This window comes from Prorops nasuta, unplaced genomic scaffold (genome assembly GCF_024137725.1).
Source record: "Prorops nasuta isolate Cenicafe-Biocafe unplaced genomic scaffold, Cenicafe_Pnas_1.2 PNAS00001, whole genome shotgun sequence".
Classification (NCBI taxonomy): Eukaryota; Metazoa; Arthropoda; class Insecta; order Hymenoptera; family Bethylidae; genus Prorops; species Prorops nasuta.
The window spans coordinates 8105192-8129161 of NW_027116798.1; the positions used below are offsets into that span (position 1 = coordinate 8105192).

The 23970-nt window shown below is 35.4% G+C and overlaps 1 protein-coding gene across 1 annotated transcript in view; it reads left to right on the forward strand.

Annotated features, from left to right (window-relative positions):
* The window catches only part of LOC136774330 (diacylglycerol kinase theta), a 2104019-nt gene that overhangs the window by 1984367 nt on the left and 95682 nt on the right, over positions 1–23970 (forward strand). The window contains exon 18 of the mRNA XM_066728589.1: positions 13557–13730. Coding sequence (XP_066584686.1) covers positions 13557–13652 — 96 coding nt within the window. The 3' untranslated portion in view covers positions 13653–13730. The remainder of the gene's footprint in view (positions 1–13556; positions 13731–23970) is intronic.

The following is a 23970-nucleotide window of genomic DNA, read 5'->3' on the forward strand; positions in this document are numbered from 1 at the left end:
GGTACTATAAATCATTGTGTATGAAATATATACTGTAATTAATCTCTGCGCTTACATAATATATGTTTGATTTTAATTTCCATTTAGGTCAATTTGCGACCGCTTTAATATAGGTAGGGCAACTGCTGTAAGGATAGTACGTAGGGTAACTCATGCACTATTTAAACATGCAAATAAATTTATTAAATGGCCAATTGGATATAAAGCTGCTACCATTATGCAAGGTTTTGAAGAAGCAAGTGGGTTTATAAATGTTATTGGGGCAATCGATGGAACCCACATTGAAATAGAAGCTCCGAAAGAAAATCCAGTTGATTATGTAAACCATAAAGGTTACCACTCCATTCATTTGCAAGTATGTCCTATAATGACTAGATTTCATACCAATTAGATAGTTCAAATAAAAATTGTCACTCTATTACCTGATTGATAATATATGTTCATATTGTAACATATTTTTTACATAGGTGGTGTGTGATCATAAATATTTGATAACACATTGTTATGCGGGTAATCCTGGATCTGTCCATGATCAAAGAGTTTTGCGACAATCAGAGATCGCAAACTTTCTTAATAATGAAACAAAATTTCCTATGAATTCACATTTCCTAGGTGATGCAGCATATGAGTTACACCCTCAGCTGTTAACACCATTTCGGAATAACGGATTTCTTGATGAAAGGCAGAGGAAGTATAATTATTACCATGCTCGTGCGAGAGTATGTGTAGAGAGATGCATTGGTTTGCTAAAGTGTCGATTAAGAAGTTTGCTCCATTGTCTACCTATGAGAAGGATAGATCTAATAGCACAATATATAATTGCATGCTGTGTAATACACAATATTTGTATTTTGGAGAAAGATAATTTGGATATACAATCATTATTACCACCTGACGATGAAAATATTGTTAGTAGTAATATTTATCGATCAAAAACTAATGATGGAGCTCAAAAACGTGATTTAATAATGAAACGTTTACAATAATTGCATAGTACTGTAATATTGAAATAAATTTGTGTATAGAAATGTATTTGCGTTTTGCTTATAAAACTCATTTATAAACATATAAATGTTGAAATTAGTAGAATAGTAGCTAACCTTAATATGCAAATATTACAATTTATATATATATATTGTAACGCACGGAAAAGGAATTCCGGGTTAAAAATAATTAAGAAGACACGATCAAACTCCGAGGACACAATCTTTATTGCACACTAAAAAATCTCGGGGGGAGAGGCCTCCCGCGATGTCCTGGCACACTTATTATACGCGCACAATGATTTCATTAAACACTAATTAAAGGGAAAACTGGGGAAAACTATGGAAAGGCTACGGGCGAGAAGGCGGCGGGCAAAAAGCAAAGAGGGGAAGGGATTATGGCAAGGAAAAGGTTCTCCGGCGGCTCCGACGATGATATCCGACGATCCCTCGACGTCCGCCACGAGAACTCCACGCAAAACTTCAATAAATCGATGGCTGGGGCCCGCAATATTGAATTACACCGAATTTCAATAATTGCGGCGACCACCCAGCTCTCTACTTAAACCACGTACTGATGCTCTGACAGTAGAACAAGATCTAGTCCATTCTGGCATTTATTCCTCAGTCCTCTTAATTATTTCCCTCATTCCGGGGTGTCATAGTGAGCATAGGTCTGCTCGCGATCCAGGAACCAATCAATAATTAGGCATGAATGCGCGATCCAGATTTCTCGCCGTTCCGGCTAATCACTCCTATGCTTCACATGCTATCTCGCTGGCGAGCTCCTGCGCGAAGATCCTGCGTGGTCGTCCTAAGTAGCAGACGACACTATAGCTTCGTGGCTCGGCAGCGGGCGATGCGGTGCGGAGTCGGCAACGATGGGCCGGTAGTGGCGCGGGCCGGGGAGAACGCAGCTAGGCGCGCGAGGCGTCAGCGCGGTAAGGGGAGGGGACTGGGACTCGCTGCCTGGCGCTCGAGGCGCGGCGCGGTAATGGGAAGGAACCGATGAGGCGCTCGACGGGGAGACTGGGTAAGGGGACGGTAGGAGCGTCGCGTAAACTACCGCGCTCGGCAGGAAGGTTAGAGAGAGAGGGCATTATAGGCATTCGGGCATGGAAGCGTAAAGGATAGGACAATAACAGTTTTCTAGCTCATGTTGGAGCAGGGAATCGGTCTTATAAGCTACGAATAAAATTTACCATTAGGAATATAATATTTAATCTTAAATAATATACAACCTACTGACATTCGCTCAATCCGCAATCATACCATGTCTTAAAAACATTTACTCTCCTTCCGTGGATGGCAATTACAATATCCCTTCAGCGGGTAACTACATTACCATCACACGGAAGGTTCATCTATGCTCACTCACTCACTCAAACATACTCAAGGGGACGGGAGGCACTAAGGGGGAGACCGAAGAAGAGCTAACAATAAGCATTTTTCTGTAACGGGTTTCCACCACGTTACAATATATATATAATATTCATCTTTTATAACCTACATTTTTTGAATAAACTAATTCTTGTATTATCTAAATAAAAATTCTTTATTATTGAACTGTTTTAATTAATCATAAAAAACATTTATAGCTATATATCAATTAGAATACACCATAAATATGGTAACATTAAATATTATTTGAATTTTGATTATGTATCACAGCATGCGTTATCACAAAATATAGGAACATATAAGATTTCTTATGATAATTACGACAATGAATACTGCATTATTTGCTTATTTTTCACTTTTCTTGTTTACAATCTTCTGTAACACTTCGACCAGCTCAGCATTACTTTTCATTCTCTCTTCATGTCTTAACAATTTAGCTTTTTCTTGCTCTGCTTTTTGTTCAAGTCGCTTGCTAAATAATGTTTGTATAATAGTCTTATGTTGACAAGACGATAGTTCTAAAATGTTCAGATTTTATTTACAATATGAACAGATGAAACTTTAAAATTTAGTTCAATAATATTTATAATAATATAAAGTACATACCAGGCCTAAATGCATTGTTTGAAGGGCTGCTTATTTCACTATTTTTTTTTTAATAAACCTGTTGACGATGCAACAGCTACAGGTGTACTCCAAGCTCTTTTGCAAAAAATCTCTTCCATTAACTATAAAAATATATAAGAAATATTAAACCATGTAAATAGAAGATAATGTAATAATTAAACTATTATATAAGCCCTTAAAATATATATTAATTAAAGAAAATTTAACCATAAAATTATTCACAATTTTCTAACCTCAAAAAATTGCCAAGAACGTCTGTCATTACCAGATTTGTTATTGTGGTCCTTAATTGATCTATACGTTTTCTTCAGGTTTCTTAACTTACTGGCACACTGTGGTCCAGTTACTATAATATTCTTTTTCTTCAATATTTTTGCTATTTCCTGCCAAATCCGTTTTTGGGAATATTTTCTGCAATGTAACATGCTTTCCATATTTTTGTATACATCCAGTAGTAGTAAGGTATTTTGCTGGCTCCACCTATACAAAGATGAATCTGAAATAATTGCAGAGGTATATGTAAAATATTCATGAAAAAATATTATTCTACAATAACTAATACAGATCATTAAATTACTTTCTTTATCTATGTCCTCTTCTATATCGTGTCCATTTCTATCAAATTCATATTTATCGTTTCCATTGTTATCCATATTATTAACAGAATTGTCTATCTCCGTATCATCTCTGCAGACTGAGCTCATAATCATTTTATTAAAATTAGCATCTAAAATAATAACAGTTTTTTTAAATCACAAAACATCATGAAGGAAATAAGAAATTAACTTACCAGTTCCTGCTCGTAATGCTTCATCTTTAGATAAATATACATCAACTGTAGAATTGGTTTTGTTGTTCACTAATGTAACTTTTTTACATATTTCATCATCATTTTGTACATTCTAAAAAAAGGTACAAATGAAAGTAAAAAAATAATTCTACTCATTAAAATAATAAACATATCAACATGTATAATATACATAATTAAAGAAATTAACATAGATATAAAATGCTTAAATCCTAACTTACAGAACTGGATCACTGATGCTATCATGTAGCGCCCTGTTCATATTATTGCTTCCAAAATCTATTAATTCAATGCTATCTTTATATATTTGACTGTAATCAACTCCATCGATTGAAATAAATATTCTTGAAATTTTCTCATTAGAAATATTTATTTTTCCTTCAGCAATAAGTGTTATTATGTAGTTACTTGCATATTTTGCAGAATCTTTAAAAACAAAAATATAGAAAATCATTAAGAAAAAATAATATGTTAATGCTACAATTTAAATTATACATACGTTTCAATTTTATATAATTCGAGAAGTCTAGATTTTCTAATGAAAATGGTTTGTCATCGTTGAGTTGAAAGAACATTGTGAATTTCCTTCTGGAGTTTTCTACTAAATTACCAATAAAAAGTAAAATTGTTAATCTTTTTTTTGTTCACTTATTAAATAATAATTGTTTAAAAAAAAAGAATATAATTTTATAAAACTGCAAAATTATTCCGTTTATATACTCAAAAAAAGTATTATTACTTACGAACATTGTGTGAAATCATATTTCCAATTATGAAATTGGATGAAATGGATTGATGTTAGGATGTTAGTTAAACCTTCTCAATAAAGTGGTTATGGCAAATATGAATCGTTATGGAATTGTTTTTGATGCAGTTTTAGTTTTATCACGTCTCATGGGAACGCACTGTGAAGTAGCGTTCCACATTATGTTGTTTCCATTGCACAAATTTAAGTGGAACGAGTAACACTGGTGCTGTAAACGTGATCGATTTCGGCTGCAAGTGGAATACACCCTAAGAAGACTACCATATGAATACGATGGTCTCGCACAAAGTCTATATAGATTACCTGAAAAAGAATTCACTTCGGATTCAATAGCACACGCTCTAATCTCTGAAGCAGCTAGACGTCAACAAAAGATAAAAGACCGAGGTGCATTAGAAAATGTGATGGCAATAGGACCAAAGAAAGGTAAACCATCACAAAATAAATTCTCTAGCCAGATAATATGCCATAATTGCAAAAAAAATGGGACACATTGCTCGAAATTGTTAAAAAAAAATAGTAACAACGATAAATCTGAAAATAATTCGCAGAAGAATAAAAATCAGGATCACATATTAAAAGAAAAAGATGTATCATGCCTTACATCTGCGATGTTAACCAGCACAAAACCTTGTGATTGGATCTTAGACTCAGCATCAACAAATCACTTTTGTAAGGATAAATCACTATTTACTGACCTAAAAGAAATTCAAACACACATATATGTAGCAGATGAAGTATCTAAACCTATGGAAGTAAATGGAAAAGGGACTATAATCTTAGAACTAGACACTGGAAGAATAATAGAATTAAAGAATTGTTATTATACACCTAAATGCAGAATGAACTTAATTTCAGTTACACGCATGGATATCGCAGGGTGTGAAGGAACATTTATGAATGGAAAAATAAAATTAAGGTCTCCTAAAGGCGTAGAGCTGGGTACGGGAATTTTAAAAGAAGATGGATTCTATCATTTATCAATAAAACACCCCGTTATACAATCAGTTATGGCAACTAACGAAGTAAAAGATGAGATGTTATGGCATAGAAGATTTGGGCATGTCTCACATAAAACACCGGAAAATATGATACTTTTTGATGCTGTGAAAGTAATAAAATATAAGGGAAGCCTACCTAATTGTGATACATGCAAACTTGCAAAATCGACTAGACAAACACTTAAAAAGATCCCTAGAACATCTCAAAAACTTTTGAAAAAATACACATGGATCTATGGGGACCAGCACCAGTTGCAGCCTTTGGATATAAATATTTCCTATGTTGTATTGATGATTATACACGTATAGGTTTCTTATACCTATTAAAAGATAAAACAGAGGTATTAAAAATATTCCAAGGTTTTTCGACGAGAGTGGAAAGACAATTAGAAACCCCAATATAATCGATAAGAACAGACAACGGTTTAGAATTTTGTCATAAACAATTTGAAGAATACTTATAAAAAATTGGTATAAAACATGAGAGAACAAACATATATACACCTCAACAAAACGGTGTAGTTGAAAGATATAATAGAACCATTATGGACAGCGTAAGAGCAATGTTAATTGAATCGGGATTGGGGGAACAATTTTGGGGAGAAGCCGCACTTACTGTGAATTACCTGAAAAACAGGACGATTCATTCAACACTAAAAGATAAAACACCCATGGAGATGTGGACAGGTCATAGTCCAACGGTGAATCATTTGCGACCATTCAGGTGTGAGGCATACCTACATACACCAAAACAAAAACAAACAAGTAAATTAAAACCTAGAGCCACAAAAGGCATACTCGTTGGATATGCCATTCGAACAAAGGGGTATCGAATATGGCTTCCTCAAGTAAATAAAATCGTAGAAAGTATTTACGTAGTATTTAATGAAAATAACATGATTAAAGCTAATACTGATGTTATAAACCGATCAAAAACTATAGTGGAAGGCAAACTGGACCCAATGCTTGCAAACATAGATAGATATCATAGTCTAGAAGAAGACGAAATAGAAACACCTATTAACCACTCAGAAGAGGAAAATCTAGGTGACCCTGTTAAATGGGAAAGGAGTGAAATACCCCAAAGAAATGGTGACAGAGTATATGTGTACTACCGTAATAACAGAAACCCATCAACACGATTCTCAGCAAAACACCAAATACAACGATATTGTATTAAGAACAACATAGAATTTAAACCAGACGATTTTGATTTTAAACCAAGACTCTCACATGAACAGGCAAAACAAATTTTACAAGAAAACACTCCTAGGGAAAGCAATGAACAGAGCTAACTAGAAGGAGTATTGTTTTGTTAGGACGATGCAAAAATACCTAGAAATTTCCAGCAGGCAATGAATAGTCATGATAAACAAAATTGGATGAAAGCTATGCATGATGAAATCCAGACCATAAAAGATAGAAAAGTATGGGAACTAGTGGATAGACCAAAACATGAATTGGTGATCCCAAATCGCTGGATATTTTCAATAAAACATAACGAAATTACAAATGACAAAAGGTATAAAGCACGTCTTGTAGCAGGCGGACATAAACAAAGAAAATATCTGGACTACGAAGAAGTATATAGTCCAGTAGTAAATTTTTCACTGATAAGATTGTTTGTATCAATTTAGGTTAATTCCAAGGGATGGAGCCATTATCAAATAGATATTAAAAGTGCTTATTTATATGGCAATATTAAACAAAACATATGGATGGAACAACCAGAAGGATTTAAAACAGAATCAGACAAAGTCTGCTTGTTAAAGAAAGCATTATATGGTCTTCATCAATCAGGTCGCGAATGGTTTCGTGATCTACACACTATAATAATCAATTTAGGATTCGTACCTATGAACACCTGTAACTGTGCGTATATATGGAAAAATATTGGTGTAATAGTATACGTAGATGATATGGCCATTTTTACGAAAGACAATGGAATTATCACACAAATTTGTAATGAGATAGAATCAAAAATAGCTATAAAGAGGATTGGACCTATCAGGAAATTATTGGGAGTGGAATTTGAACAAATTGATAAAAAAATATGTATCCACCAATCAACATATATTGAGAGTCTGAAACATGTATTTAAAGATATAATTAAAGGATATAGCTCACTGCCTATTATACCGGGGATCATTAATGAAATAAAACGAAATATGACAGAAGATAATAATTTTCCTTATCGAAGTATAATAGGATGTTTACAATATATAGCAAATCGCACAAGGCCTGATATAATGTATGCCATTAATATATTATCACAATATTTCAACATGCCATCGCGAGCAGCATGTATAGGAGTAGAACGATTACTAACATATGTCGTGAATACCAAGGATTATAAACTGAAACTCAATACAATAGATACACAAATCAAAGGGTTCGCGGACGCTAGTTATGCACAATCTATGGAAGATAGAAGATCGATTAGTGGACATATTATCCTCATAGGAAATTCACCTATATCATGGAAAACTACTAAACAAATATGCGTAGCATTATCCACAATGGAAGCGGAATATATAGCACTAACTGAGACTGTAAATGAAACCGTTTGGATCGGAAGGATATTAAAGGAATTAGAACCAATAGGATTCGATACGCCACAACCAACAGTTTATTGTGATAATGAAGCAGTACTAGGATTTATGAATAGCCCAATTGAGAATAGTAGGACCAAACATATTGATGTGCGTTATCATTATATCAAAGATTTATTACATGCAAATGTATTTAGTTTAAGGGGTATAGGTACTAAGGAAAACATTGCTGATTATTTTACAAAACCCTTTTCTAATGTAAGAAAAAGGGAACTAATAGATATATTATTTTGATACATTAACAGTTATAAATAGATGTCGTTGAAAGGGGGAGAATGTTAAATAATTTCAAGTATATTGTGACGTGGCCAAATCTAAGCGTTTTGGTGGCGTCACAAAAGGTAGTTAGGAGACACTGTCTTATCCTCTCTGGTGCGTATCCGTGGGTGGATATTTCGCCTAATGCTAGCCAATTATTAATCCCGATACTTTTGGCTCTCTTTCACTGCCAATTTCCGAGTATGTTAGATTAAGATTTTACAGCCAGGGTCAGGAGAAGCTCCAGGATCACGGCGGATCCCCGCCACCTCTAAAGGTTAGAGATCACATTTCTCCATTTATTTACTTTTCATACCGATACCGAACGGTAATCATTAGTTCCATAGTATGTCACGCTTTTCGGCTTTCTTTTCGTACATGGCGCATCGTTTAATTTGTAATCGCTTGAACGGCGTGTCAACCTGAGTGGAGGCCTTGCCTCTCCGCTCTTCTACCCCCTTGCCACCTCCAGGGAGAACCACATCACCCTCCAGAGCCTCAGAAACGGACCCCGCAGCTTCGCCTTCTCGCTCTCCGGACCAGCGATAGTCGTCGAACCTCCACCCAAATAAACTGGAACCAAAGGAAAGAGAACTAGCTGCCGCTGCACCAAGCAAACTGGGCCTGAGCTAAATTAGAGCCCTCTAGATACAAGGAAGAATTAGATCAGGAGGAATTCGTTGCCGCCTGCTCTTACTCCATGGGAGCATCTATCGATGGTTAGCTCCTGGGCCACTTCAGCCTAAGGCTACCGCTCCCGCTGCCGCCAACGAAAATATTTAGAGTCGTCCCGGACACAGTTAATTCCGGACGACCGAAAAGAAGAGAAAAGAGCTAGAAAAGAGGATAGCCTAATATCGCTGATCCTCGTGAATCTTCGGTAATCCGATCGATATCCGAGCCTATTAATCACGAGGTTGGGATGATCGAGAGGTACCGAGATCACTGTACCGCTATCGGAGTCGAAATTTGGCACTAGTTGGAGTCTGACGTGAATCTGGAGCTTCTGGAACCTGACCTGCGACCGTTTACCGGGGCCCAGCCGAATCTATCGGACCAACGTCGTCCTGGGAAAAACTACGCATTCGAGAGGAAGAGTTTGAGGCGACGAATATGGAAGATTGAGTGAACCGGTGAGTGCCTCCCTCGGGTCGACCACGCCAGTAATTACCTCCTTTCTTTATATCGAGTCGTTTATAAGAATGTGCCGAAAATCATTTATTTCTTACTTGCATATGATCATGGCCGGGAATTAGAATACGAATCGTGGGAGTAAAGCTCAAATTAGAGTATCGAGAAGGCAGCTGGGGAAAACCTAGTTATTTTCCTTATTATTGTAGTTCTTTATCGTTGGCGGTGTCGCGCGTCGAGGCCTACCTGTTGTAGGCTCGACATAATTTTCGATATCTTAATAGATTTTGCCGGAACGAAATTGCCCGAGTTTCGTATGGTTTTACGGATTGATAGTCCCAGATTGAGTGTCGCAGGGCATCAATCCCGTCTCCAGTTCATTCTTAGTTTGAAGAATCTGTTCTCCGGTTTTGAGGCGTATGAGATTTGTAGAGATTTGTTTGAGTAAATATTCGCGCCTAGTAATTGTCGGTATAGGTGATTGGCCGTGATCATAGGCAAAATTCACCACCTTTTCTTTGAGTTCATGGTATTTTCCTGATATATCTCCCCTTTATGCTATTTTGTGTCGGCGAGACATAGTTTGGATTTTAATCGCATTTCTCATGTACCTTTTTGTAATCACCTCATGAATTATCATGAATTGGAATAGTACGTGGCGGTCAAATCTAGGTACGAATTTCGACCTTTAGGTTCTATTGTTTAAATCTAAGGTATTATCGATCACTGTAAAATAGCTGGTTTTGTTAATAAACCTCAGAATTGTATGTAGTAAATCAGGTCTTTTCCTTTATTCGAATTTCCCAGTTTTACCGACTCTCTTATCGATTCTAGCGTGGCCCTCTCCTAACCTTGCCCCTCTCCATTTTCCAGCTAGGGACCGAGCTAGCCCAGCACTTTGGGGGGAAGCCTTTTGGGTTTTGAATAAGAGATTTTCGTGAATCAAGTAGTGGTCGAGAAACCTGGTCTATGTGGACCTGGCGCCCAACATATCGCTCATAGAGTACTAGATTTCCGGGTCTTACGATACAGTGGTGTAGATAATATCGTATTAATTTTAGTTAGATTGTATCGTCCCCAATACCGTTTGTAGAGACTTGTGTATTTTGCTCTACGCAGCAAGTTTTATCCATAGGGATTTTTGCCGCGTAACAAATTTTGGCGCCCAACATATCGCTCATAGAGTACTAGATTTCCGGGTCTTACGATACAATGTTGTAGATAATATCGTATTAATTTTAGATAGATTGTATCGTCCCCAATACCGTTTGTAGAGACTTGTGTATTTTGCTCTACGCGGTAACTTTTATCCATAGGGATTTTTGCCGCGTAACAAATTTTGGCGCCCAACATATCGCTCATAGAGTACTAGATTTCCGGGTCTTACGATACAGTGGTGTAGATAATATTGTATTAATTTTAGTTAGATTGTATCGTCCCCAATACCGTTTGTAGAGACTTGCGTATTTTGCTCTACGCGGCAAGTTTTATCCATAGGGATTTTTACCGCGTAACAATATATTATTTAAGTGTCCTGCTATGACTATCCTGCCATCTAGCTGGTTTATTTTTTTTGTTGGCTACCACTTACTCTGAGTATCTTGGTTGGTACGCCTGTAGTAAGTAAGATAATATTCACGTGATGAATAACGTATTCTTTTTGTACTTTTGGTTTTTATAGATAAAATATAGAAAACTTTTTTCTTTGTGTGTAACAAAGGGCGTGTAATTCATTTACAGATAAACCTAAAGAATACTCCAACAAGATCTTTTCTTATAGGGGACTGTCAGGGTGATGCATCCCCGCAATGCTCAAGTCCGCGGGGCCATGCGCGTTGCCATGGACTTAGCGGCGGCACCCGGCATGCGGCAGAAACCTACCATACCTGCACAGGTCCCCTATGCATCGATAGCATACAGTGTGTTCGTTGCGTAGGGAACAAGCTCACCTTACGCACATGGACACACTCATCGGTGTGCCGGTGTGGTGTACGTCGGCCTTGCGCGACGTCCCAGGCCCTACTCACTCTCTTATTTCCCCCTCCTCAGGGGACTACAGAATTCGCCTCTCGCAGGAGTCCCTGTGCCCACTTCCCCTCGTCCCAAGCCACCAAGTTATTTGGCACAGCCCTGCCTTGCTCGCTTGATCGGCTTGGACTGTTAAATGGAGCGCCAGTCTTTTCATCAGGTCTTCTGACGGTCCACAGAGATGTTCCTAGACGGTACTTCCTTTCCACTCGGAAACTTATGCAACCAGTCGGTATTGTAGGGTTTGAAATAACCACTACTAATCGTTAGCTTTTCTTTAAGTTCTTTATTAAATCCGGTATTTTGATACGTAGCGAGAGAACCTCGTTACAAAATATTTGCTTCTTCTTCGTCTGAAAGTACTCGTTGAAGTTTGCGCAGCGTCGTAAAGGCTCCCTTTTTCGAAATTATTGATGGAAAATAAAATATTATTATTAATATCCGATTTAAATAAATTTTTTTTAAATCCAAAAAATAATCCTTTACGTTAATTAAACAGATCAATGCGAGCCAATTTGGTACTTGTGAAAATATTCAAATTTTTAAAATTGTAGAAGATAATTTGGAAGAACCTTTTCGACGCACAATGCATCCCCTTAAAACTTCTTCAGCGAGTATCAATCGGCGTAGAACTGGCTTAAAGAATGTGGTGTTCTTTTTTTCCCACGTTACGTAATTCAACAATTTCCAGCATGAATAAATGTATTATAATCTTAGCCAGACGATATGTTATACAAGACTCCAAATTGTTGGAATTAGTCGTATAAAATTAAAACGTCTTCACTGCCCCACAGCTCAATGTCTTATGACTCTATTTTTCATCCTTAACCTTTACAATTATACATGGGCCTACTTGATTCGAAAAGCTAGTAGAAACCTTTCGCAAATTATTTGATAATAGTAATTTTGTATACTATCATTACTGGAAGGAGAATTTTGGCATGAAATGGTTACAAGAATGACGGACGAATGATTCTTACCGAGTGAAAAAGATAACACGAGTCAATGGAACAGGTAGAAATAAGCCTTCGGATGCCCGTTGCTTGCCCTTCTATGGCCGTACAATGCCCCCTCCCCCCTCTCTCTCTCTGTCGCACTTACGCAGTCACACATTTAGAACGAGATAGACAAACTACTATAGGTTTTAAGTCACACTCTCCTCACTCTACCTAACAGGAGTGGAGTATACAGTGAGATTCTAAACCGCGATTCCTTAATACTTCGAGGGATGCCATTTCTGCCGGTCATTGTATTTTGTTCCTCCATGTTTATAGAATACTACACATTAGTAATTTTTACAGGCCTTTATTCAAATATCATTTTCATGAATGAACTCTTTATTTAATAAAGTAATTGATTATTTTATTACATTATTTGATTTTTATACTGTATTTATTATTACGCGTACACATTAAACAGACCACAAGAATTTATTCTCCCAGAAACTTGATACTCGGATCGTGGGAAACTTTTTTACGTCATTAAATACATGAAGGTCAGAGTGAGGGTCGCGAAATTCCACGCTATGAGTACTGGAATAATTAAATATTGAAATATTGAATACTGAATGCTAAAAATTGTAAGATAGCCGATTGGGTTATATTTAATATCTTACACCATTGCGTAAAATAATTTAAACATTTGTGGTCTTATTCGAAAGCATATATTTATATTAAAAAATGAAATTTTCATTAGTTTTTTTAATGAAATTAACCAATTTCAATATACATTCATTCATAGTAAAATTAGGTATAGTTTGGTCACATATTAGTCTAAAGAAAGTAGTGTCTTGACATTTTTTAAAAATTATTTGTCGTCGAGACACTGCCGTGTCTCTTAATCTATGTGTGTATCCTTTATTAGTTATTATACTTTAACAATGTATGAATTCTTTTCCTACGTATACGTTAATAATACTTTGTATTCCTTTGTTCAATTTAGGCAACCATGCTGAAGAAAAATAAAGTTAAGCGCCGCAATACTGAACCATCGATAGTGCCTGCCAATGGCGAAAGGGGCAAGAGCACGGATGAATAGATCACCATCTTGCATCCAATAATTACAGGTTCTTGGATAAACTGTGTGCCCACTCTCTTCATTGAAGACATTCTTAAAGTATGTACAATACGGAAGAATATAGTGAGATGTTTTAAGGATTTACTTCATTAAAATAGGCTACCAATACTCAGTATTGTTCTAAAGGCGTCATTTAGGAGATTTTCTGTGAATAGTGTTCATTACAGTGGAGCGAAAAACACTACAATCGGGGATTTTCGGAAATAGTTACCTATCAATAGTTGTTTATTGTGCCCTTAAGGGGATTCATCGAGTTTGAATATTATAACCCATTATCTTCTAGAATTTTAGAAATATTAACATTTTTGTAAGGAATAAATTTATTTATTAGCATGTATTCTATAACGACAAGGAGCCCGTTTTTCAAAAATAGATATATAAAAAATATAAACAATTATTTTTCTCTGTAAAGAAAATCACTACATTTTTTGCAAATGTAAACCTTTACAGCTATGGGCCTGAATGTAGCGAATAATTTGAGACTAAAAACCAGCTGATATTCCTAAACTTGTAGAAGATCCTTGGCTCAAAACTAACTCAGCAAAACGAAGAATAGTATTGAGTCTATTTTACTGGCGATAACGTATAGTGATATATCAGACGAAAACAGGCGTATTATCAATTTCGCTATATTATTTGACGTCACTGTCCATCTTAGAGGGTAGAGTAGAAGGGGAGGGGGAGTAACCTCTCACTGTTCGCTTTAGCGTCTGAATCGCCAAATCCCTAATAAACTGGGCGCCTTCGAATTTATTAACTAAAAACAAATATTTATTTTCAGAGGAGGTTCTAACCCTCGTACGCGAATTTAAGGGATGAGGTGCTAATAATGATTGATTTGCCTGAAATTCGTTCTAAACTATGTTTATTCATCAAATTCTATATTAATTACAATAGTTATGCTGTAAACGCAGTCAAAGCTTAATGAATGCGGCTTCACTCTTGTGGGCGCGGCGGACGCGACTTGAGTCCCTATGACGTAGTAGGTAGCCCCGCGCTCATGTTACCAGTTGATGTTTACGATGGAATCCACTAAGTCGCGCAGTACTGCGCGCGCCACCGGTGGATTCCTTGCCTACCTACAATATGACATCACACGGATGAGTCCCCACCAGCGTTGCCAGCTACGCCATTTTGATTACACTACGCTATACAATGATGCCAGTGATGCCAGAATCAAGCTTTTAGCAACGAAAATGAAGTTAGCCGCTATCCAGCAACAGTATAGAACATTTGAAGGGAAGGGATACATCATTGTACAATGACCGCCACTAATGGCCTGCAAGATTTTTTTGATGCGTTTAGGAACCTTATCGCCCCATGGATTTTTCCCCGCCTATAGCAGCTTCTACATTGAGTGACTGGAAAGAGTATAGGTGTGTATGATAGGCTATCCTTTTTTAAATGCCTTAAAGAGAAAGAGAGAGCCTTATACCGCGTTCAACGTGGTTTCTCCAGGCATTCGTTTTTTATTTTCCTATCTCGGACGTTGCCATTGCTCTTCTCTCTCTAACTCACGGATTTCTATCTGCGTCTTTGTCTAAAATAATTATACGCCACTGGGTGATTTTTTGGTGAGTCTATACCACTGGACCTATCTGTGAGACTTGTAAGACTAGTGAAAAGTGCAGAAATGTCAGTCTGACAGCGCGGATTTCTAATCCAACACGAGTGTTAGTATAAATTGTTAAAGAGTTTTAATTTGTTGGAAAATATTAATCAGTTATAGTGAAGTTATAAAATTTTTAATGACTTTTCTGGATTATCGAAGAAAACAGGTATAATAAATTTTGTATATTTCTAAAAACTTACATTACGTATTAAAGAAAAATGTAATATAATTCTTGTCAAAATTAACTTAATATATAAAAATGTATCAAACAAATAGATTCATGAATTTATATAAGAAATACATAATAAAAAATATTATTATAATATTTTAAATAAAACGCAACTCCTTGCATATCTATTATCATATATAATTAAATGATAAAATTAGTGCTAATTATAATATCTCTTTTTCTTAGATGTAAAGGTTCTACGGAAGGTCCTACCAAAAGTAAAGTGTATACGTTATGCTGATTTCAACCAGAGGAATTAAGCAACGCTAAGGAATGGAACACCGAAGCAGATAGTGTACGCAGCATGCTCTCTACATCTATAATAAGCCAACCTGTTTTCTTAGATAAGTAATATTATTGATAATCATATATAAAATGTATTTAAACATGATCCTTTGTGGTTTCTCTTATATTTCGAAGGTCAAATTTTCTAACAAAGCTGATGAGCTACATCCAATTGATGAATAAAAATGAGGCCAGGCTATGTGTCAATTCTGCTGCTTCGAATTTGGAATCTCCATGCAGAAACGAAATAGGAAATATTAAAAACAGATTTTTTATTTAGGTATTATTTAAATATGATTTAAATGTATCAATATAGCAATTAATGGTAGTAATTTTTCAAACTTGTTTTATCTAAACTTATTTTCTTTGCTGTTTTAGGTCCAGTAAATATTAATAGATTTGAATGTCAGTATTTGGTTTGAATAACTGTCCTGCATTTTAAATGAAGATGGAAGAAAATCTTATATATAGAATATAGAGTACAGGATAATGAATTAATCTTTCAAAATACTTTTCTTTATTTAGATTACGTTTATATATTATACTGTGAATTATATAAGATAAATCATAATGGGTGTATACACTTTATACGCGAAGGCACATAATATATTCCTTTTATTTGTACAAGTAACAGTATTTATAAAATAATTAAGGCTCGCGAATGGAGTCATTTTAAAAAGCTAATATATATTTAAACATACTCAGGAATAATTTTTTACTGTTCTTGATATCCTTCCAGGTTTAATGCTTGCGTTAAATTTCTAGCTGCCACTAATCTGAAAATATCTGCCTTCTCCTCGAATTTTATTTAAATGATTACCATTTAGCAATATGCAGCGTAAAGTTAAAAAATATCGTTAGACGAAAGAAGAACGTCTTCTGCCTTCAATAATAGTATTTCATCAATCAAAAGAATCGGCCAAAAACTATGAAAACCAAACGTAAAGCTTAGTATTCGTATTACATATACAAATTGGTCAACAACATCAGTTATATATAAATATACGTCATATGCCCCCCTCCACTCTTTCCAGTCACTCAATGTAGAAACTGGTCCAGGCGGGGAAAAATCCATGGGAAGGTATGGTTCCTAAACGCATCAAAAAAATCTTGCAGGCCATTAATGGCGGTCATTGTACAATGACCGGCAGAAATGGCGTCCCTTGATGCGTTTAGGAACCGCGTTTTAGGATCCTTCACTGTATACTCTATTCTGCTAGGCGGAGATAGGGGAATGGAACGCGATAACTATAGTAGTTCATCTATCTCGCTCTAAATGCGTGAGTGCGAGAGAGAGAGAGAGAGCTTTATACGGTATAGCAGGGCAAGCCAGGCATCCCAAGGCTTATTTCTATATGTGCCATTGCTTATGGCTATCTCTCTCGCTCGGTAAGAATCATTCGTCCGTCCTTGTTTAGGTCAGTTCTACGCCAATAGATACTCTCTAAAGAAGATTCTCTCAGGTGACACCATTGAAGACTGCGATTACAGCGGGGATTTTAAAATAATGTGCACCTGTCACTGTCAAACTTCAATATGAAAAATTATTGTCACTTACAGCGTTTAGTGCAATTAACATTATAAGTCTGGATTATTATATGATATTCTGTGATATATATATATATATATGAATTACAAAATATCATATAATAATCCAGACTTATAATGTTAATTGCACCAAACGCTGTAAGTGACAATAATTTTTCATATTTGAAGTTTGACAGTGGCAGGTGCACATTATTTTAAAATCCCCGCTGTAATCGCAGTCTTCAATGGTGTCGCCTGAAAGAATCTTCTTTACAGAGTATCCATTGGCGTAGAACTGACCTAAACAAGGACGGACGGATGATTCTTACCGAGCGAGAGAGATAGCCATAGGCAATGGCACATACAGGGTCTGTTCCTAACAGCGGAGCATAGGAGATTCGTGTTAGTTGACTATAGCACTCGGAATGATCGAATCTGAGAGCGCTGATTGGTCAATATTGCGTAGTACCAACATATAATAGGCCGTTACCAATAGTTGGATACAAAAAATTAGATGAATCCGCCATATTGGTGTGGAGAATGTTTACATGCTAATCCTAGCAGAAAGAGGTGTAAAATGGAGAAATGTCAAATGGTAAGGTTACTAAAGTAAAAATTGAAAATAATGAATGGAAAGTACGAATATTCTTCATTTTCATTCAAAGTATTCAATTTTTACTTTAGTATCGACAACATTTGACATTTTTCCATTTTACACCTCTTTCTGCTACGATCAGCATGTAAACATTCTCCACACCAATATGGCGGATGAATCTCATTTTTTTTATCCAACTATTGTTAACGGCTTATTATCTGTTGGTACTACGTAATATTGACCAATCAGCGCTCTCAGATTCGATCATTCCGAGTACTATAGTCAACTAACACGAATCTCCTATGCTCCGCTGTTAGGAAAAGACCCTATATAGAAATAAGCCTTGGGACGCCTGGCTTGCCCTGCTATGCCGTATAAAGCTCTCTCTCTCTCTCTCTCTCTCGCACTCACGCATTTAGAGCGAGATAGACGAACTACTATATATAGTTATCGCGTTCCATTCCCCTATCTCCGCCTAGCAGAATAGAGTATACAGTGAAGGATACTAAAACGCGGTTCTTAAACGCATCAAAGGACGCCATTTCTGCCGGTCATTGTACAATGACCGCCATTAATGGCCTGCAAGATTTTTTTGATGCGTTTAGGAACCATACCTTCCCATGGATTTTTCCCCGCCTGGACCAGTTTCTACATTGAGTGACTGGAAAGAGTGGAGGGGGGCATATGACGTATATTTATATATAACTGATGTTGTTGACCAATTTGTATATGTAATACGAATACTAAGCTTTACGTTTGGTTTTCATAGTTTTTGGCCGATTCTTTTGATTGATGAAATACTATTATTGAAGGCAGAAGACGTTCTTCTTTCGTCTAACGATATTTTTTAACTTTACGCTGCATATTGCTAAATGGTAATCATTTAAATAAAATTCGAGGAGAAGGCAGATATTTTCAGATTAGTGGCAGCTAGAAATTTAACGCAAGCATTAAACCTGGAAGGATATCAAGAACAGTAAAAAATTATTCCTGAGTATGTTTAAATATATATTAGCTTTTTAAAATGACTCCATTCGCGAGCCTTAATTATTTTATAAATACTGTTACTTGTACAAATAAAAGGAATATATTATGTGCCTTCGCGTATAAAGTGTATACACCCATTATGATTTATCTTATATAATTCACAGTATAATATATAAACGTAATCTAAATAAAGAAAAGTATTTTGAAAGATTAATTCATTATCCTGTACTCTATATTCTATATATAAGATTTTCTTCCATCTTCATTTAAAATGCAGGACAGTTATTCAAACCAAATACTGACATTCAAATCTATTAATATTTACTGGACCTAAAACAGCAAAGAAAATAAGTTTAGATAAAACAAGTTTGAAAAATTACTACCATTAATTGCTATATTGATACATTTAAATCATATTTAAATAATACCTAAATAAAAAATCTGTTTTTAATATTTCCTATTTCGTTTCTGCATGGAGATTCCAAATTCGAAGCAGCAGAATTGACACATAGCCTGGCCTCATTTTTATTCATCAATTGGATGTAGCTCATCAGCTTTGTTAGAAAATTTGACCTTCGAAATATAAGAGAAACCACAAAGGATCATGTTTAAATACATTTTATATATGATTATCAATAATATTACTTATCTAAGAAAACAGGTTGGCTTATTATAGATGTAGAGAGCATGCTGCGTACACTATCTGCTTCGGTGTTCCATTCCTTAGCGTTGCTTAATTCCTCTGGTTGAAATCAGCATAACGTATACACTTTACTTTTGGTAGGACCTTCCGTAGAACCTTTACATCTAAGAAAAAGAGACATTATAATTAGCACTAATTTTATCATTTAATTATATATGATAATAGATATGCAAGGAGTTGCGTTTTATTTAAAATATTATAATAATATTTTTTATTATGTATTTCTTATATAAATTCATGAATCTATTTGTTTGATACATTTTTATATATTAAGTTAATTTTGACAAGAATTATATTACATTTTTCTTTAATACGTAATGTAAGTTTTTAGAAATATACAAAATTTATTATACCTGTTTTCTTCGATAATCCAGAAAAGTCATTAAAAATTTTATAACTTCACTATAACTGATTAATATTTTCCAACAAATTAAAACTCTTTAACAATTTATACTAACACTCGTGTTTGATTAGAAATCCGCGCTGTCAGACTGACATTTCTGCACTTTTCACTTCTCTTACAAGTCTCACAGATAGGTCCAGTGGTATAGACTCACCAAAAAATCACCCAGTGGCGTATAATTATTTTAGACAAAGACGCAGATAGAAATCCGTGAGTTAGAGAGAGAAGAGCAATGGCAACGTCCGAGATAGGAAAATAAAAAACGAATGCCTGGAGAAACCACGTTGAACGCGGTATAAGGCTCTCTCTTTCTCTTTAAGGCATTTAAAAAAGGATAGCCTATCATACACACCTAAACTCTTTCCAGTCACTCAATGTAGAAGCTGCTATAGGCGGGGAAAAATCCATGGGGCGATAAGGTTCCTAAACGCATCAAAAAAATCTTGCAGGCCATTAGTGGCGGTCATTGTACAGTGCAGTATAATCAAAATAGCGGAGTTAGCAACGTTGGTCCCCACCCTCGCGTATGCGCATTTCCCAAGTCTGCACGTTAAGGTTAAACTGGAGGGAGGATTGAATAAAGAGAATTAAATAAAAATTTGAATATGTATTTTTCATACTATTTTGTTATGCCGAGTTAAATTTAAGCAAGATCTGTTCGCTAGAATTCGAGTAATTATTTCTCAAAGGTGACTGAAAATACACATAGATTCTTATGGAAACGCTTCAACCATCACTCTTATTTCTGATAGAAAAGAAATTTGTAATAAAAAGATTTAATTCAAAAACAAGAATAAAATAAAATAAGAATTTCTAAATTGTATGCAAAAAACTTCAGAAGGATTCTATCGTAGGGAAAACAGTTTTTTTAGAGTTAAAGTCATAAAGACGCTGATTTTCACAATTGCATATGGAAAATATGGTAACACCGCTGATCACTGAGTATAAACGCGCGATATGAAAACACGTATTTTTTCCACTTGTAAGCAGTCAATTGTCTTTGCGGGTGACATGATTAATAAAGTTATATAGGCAACAAAGGATTATATACAAAATTGTTTGTCATGTTGAAAAAAAAACTTTTTAATTTATTAGTGATGATAACATTAATTAAACAAAAGTTTAAATAAGTTTTAATATAAACAGACTTATTATAACATAATAATATATTAATCTACTAATTTTTCTAAAGGATTTACTACTTTTCTAATAAATTTTAACGATTTGCTAACGCGCACCTTTCCATTTTTTTTCTGAAAACAAATCAGCAATAACTTGATGACCGTTATTCATATACATTTTTTTCAAATCATTCATTGTCAAACCGGCATCAATAATTTTTTTTACAATTTCTTTAGATACGATTTAAACAAAAGGAGCTAGATCATTTTTTACAAGATCTGTTGAAGTTATTTTCTATTCAACCTATTTTATTTTCATCGATTTGATGAATTACAAGTAAATTGCTTAAAATTTTTCATCAGAGTTCATAATTCGCTCGCTATTACAACTTTAGAAATAAGAATAAAAGAGAAACGCTACGGCTAATAAGTTGAAGGAAGACAGTAAAGCTGTGTTGCCAAATCTCATGCCTACTTTTGTCAATTTATATAAAGTTAAAATTAAAGAAATTTATTTATTCATGTAATGCATAAAAACGGATAACATATAACAAATTCAATTAAATATTAAGCTATTATATAATTCGTGAAAAAAGTGTATTAATTTAGTAAGATTTTTCGTCGTTAGCAGTTGGTAGGTGTATGCATAGAACAATGAAAACATATGGTCAATATTGCCACAATAATAAAAATGAATCACACTCCAGTTCAACCTTAATGATGTTCTACCCCAAAATGATTTTCATAAGATTGTTTAAATTTTAATTGAAATGGGTTAAATATAACAATATTGACAGGGTAGTCAAATCTGAGATTGATGACACGTTTCTAGCTACATAAATTCAATATCAATGTTATCACTTTTACTATGGAACATATAGGAGATTCTGCTAAAAAGACAATATTTTTACTAATATTAGATAAACGGATCTTTAGATTTTGTTAAAAAATAAATGCCTTACGGATTATACTTGTTAACAGCACATAAAAAAATATGAAAAATATGACACTTACCTTTGCCAAGAAAATGTAATTCAAAGTTTTATTGTAACACGATAAACGTGAAAGACAATAAATATGGCAGCGTCGCATATGCGCGCGCAACTGCGGCGCATATATTTACTAGTAATGAGGGAGAATATATATTTTCAAATTATTATTGTACTTAAATTTGTATATCTACATTTTAAATTATATGTTTTAATTGTGGATGCGAAAATTAATAGGATAAGTAGTACAATATAAAGATCGAAAAACATGTGTTCATCTTCCCATGTTGCCCTTATTATTACAAGAAGCTTAAGTTGCATCAACAACTTCACTATACGCGTTAAGCCATTCGCCGGTGTGAATAGTACCTTTGGGTTAGAACATCCTTAAGTACTGCAACATGTTTTTCTAGCGAGTTTTAGTCACCGTAAACCGTCCGGATCTTTTGGACTGAGACGGATTAAAATAATATTGACAAGCTCAATGTTCGGTTATAAATGCAGTTTATTATATACTAAGAAATATGTACACGGCATATTACAAAGCTTATACAACTACTTAGCCTATTCCTGTGCGTGTGCGTGGTCTGCCACTGCAGGTGTGTACTTACTTACTACGGTGCGGGTCTTATATATTCGCCCGCGGGTGGCGCGTCGGTCGGTAGCCTCACGGCGGGGCTACGGTAGGCGACGCGACGTACAGTGGGCCGATACTGGGTTTTATGGGACATAGAAATTTGCAATTAAATAAATTCGCTAAGCTTGACTAGAATTATGAAATAATTATTAGCGGTAATAAGTTTAACTCTAGTATCATATGTATGTTTATTATTTAGTACAGGTTAAAAAAATGACTCATTTTTACATAAACATAAGTTAACGATTCAACATATCTTGAAAGTCTTGAACGATCCTGCTTTATAATATTTCTTAAACACGACTACAAACAATTTATGAACAAAATATATTAGTTTCTGATGCCAACAAGTACCCGTTTTTCTTACATTTATTAAAAAATAAGTTAAGACATTTATTTTTTATATAAAGAATAATTTCACATACATAAGTTGTTTTAATTTTGTTGAAATATTTGTCACCAATGTAAGAAAAACGGGCACTTATTAGCATCAGAACCTAATATATTTTGTTCATAAATTGTTTGTTGTCTAGTTTAAGAAACATTATAAAGCAGGATCGTTCAAGACTTTCGAGATATGTTGAATTGTTAACTTATATTTATGTAAAAATGAGTCATTATTTTAAACTGTATTAAATAATAAACATACATATGATATTAAATTTAAACTTATTACCGCTAATAATTATTTCATAATTCTAGTCACATTTAGCGAATTTATTTAATTGAAAATTTCTATGTCCCATAAATCCCAGTATCGGCCCACTGTGCGACGGTCGGTGGCCACACGGAGGGACCACGGAATACAACGGTATGCGGCGCGACGGTCTACGGCCACACGGAGGGGCCCTCGGTAGACGGCAAGATGGCGCCTTATGCCATAACCTGAAAATAAATGCCGGCGGTCCGGAGAACTCTTGGACACGGCGTTAGTACGGCGAGGCGGTGTTCGGACGGTGTGGAGAACTCCTGCACCATGACTGCTCGGAGAACTCCTGAGCGGTGATAGGAGTACGCGGAGAACTCCTGCGTGATCGGGATAGGACTAGTATCCGGAGAGCTCCTGGATACGGGACGGGCCCCTCTGCTCGGCTCGGGCTCGGCCTTTTATACCCATCCCAGGCCCGGAGACGGCGACAGTGACGCTCCGAGCGGCCAGTATGGCGGGTAGGAAGCAGCGTTGCCAAGTCC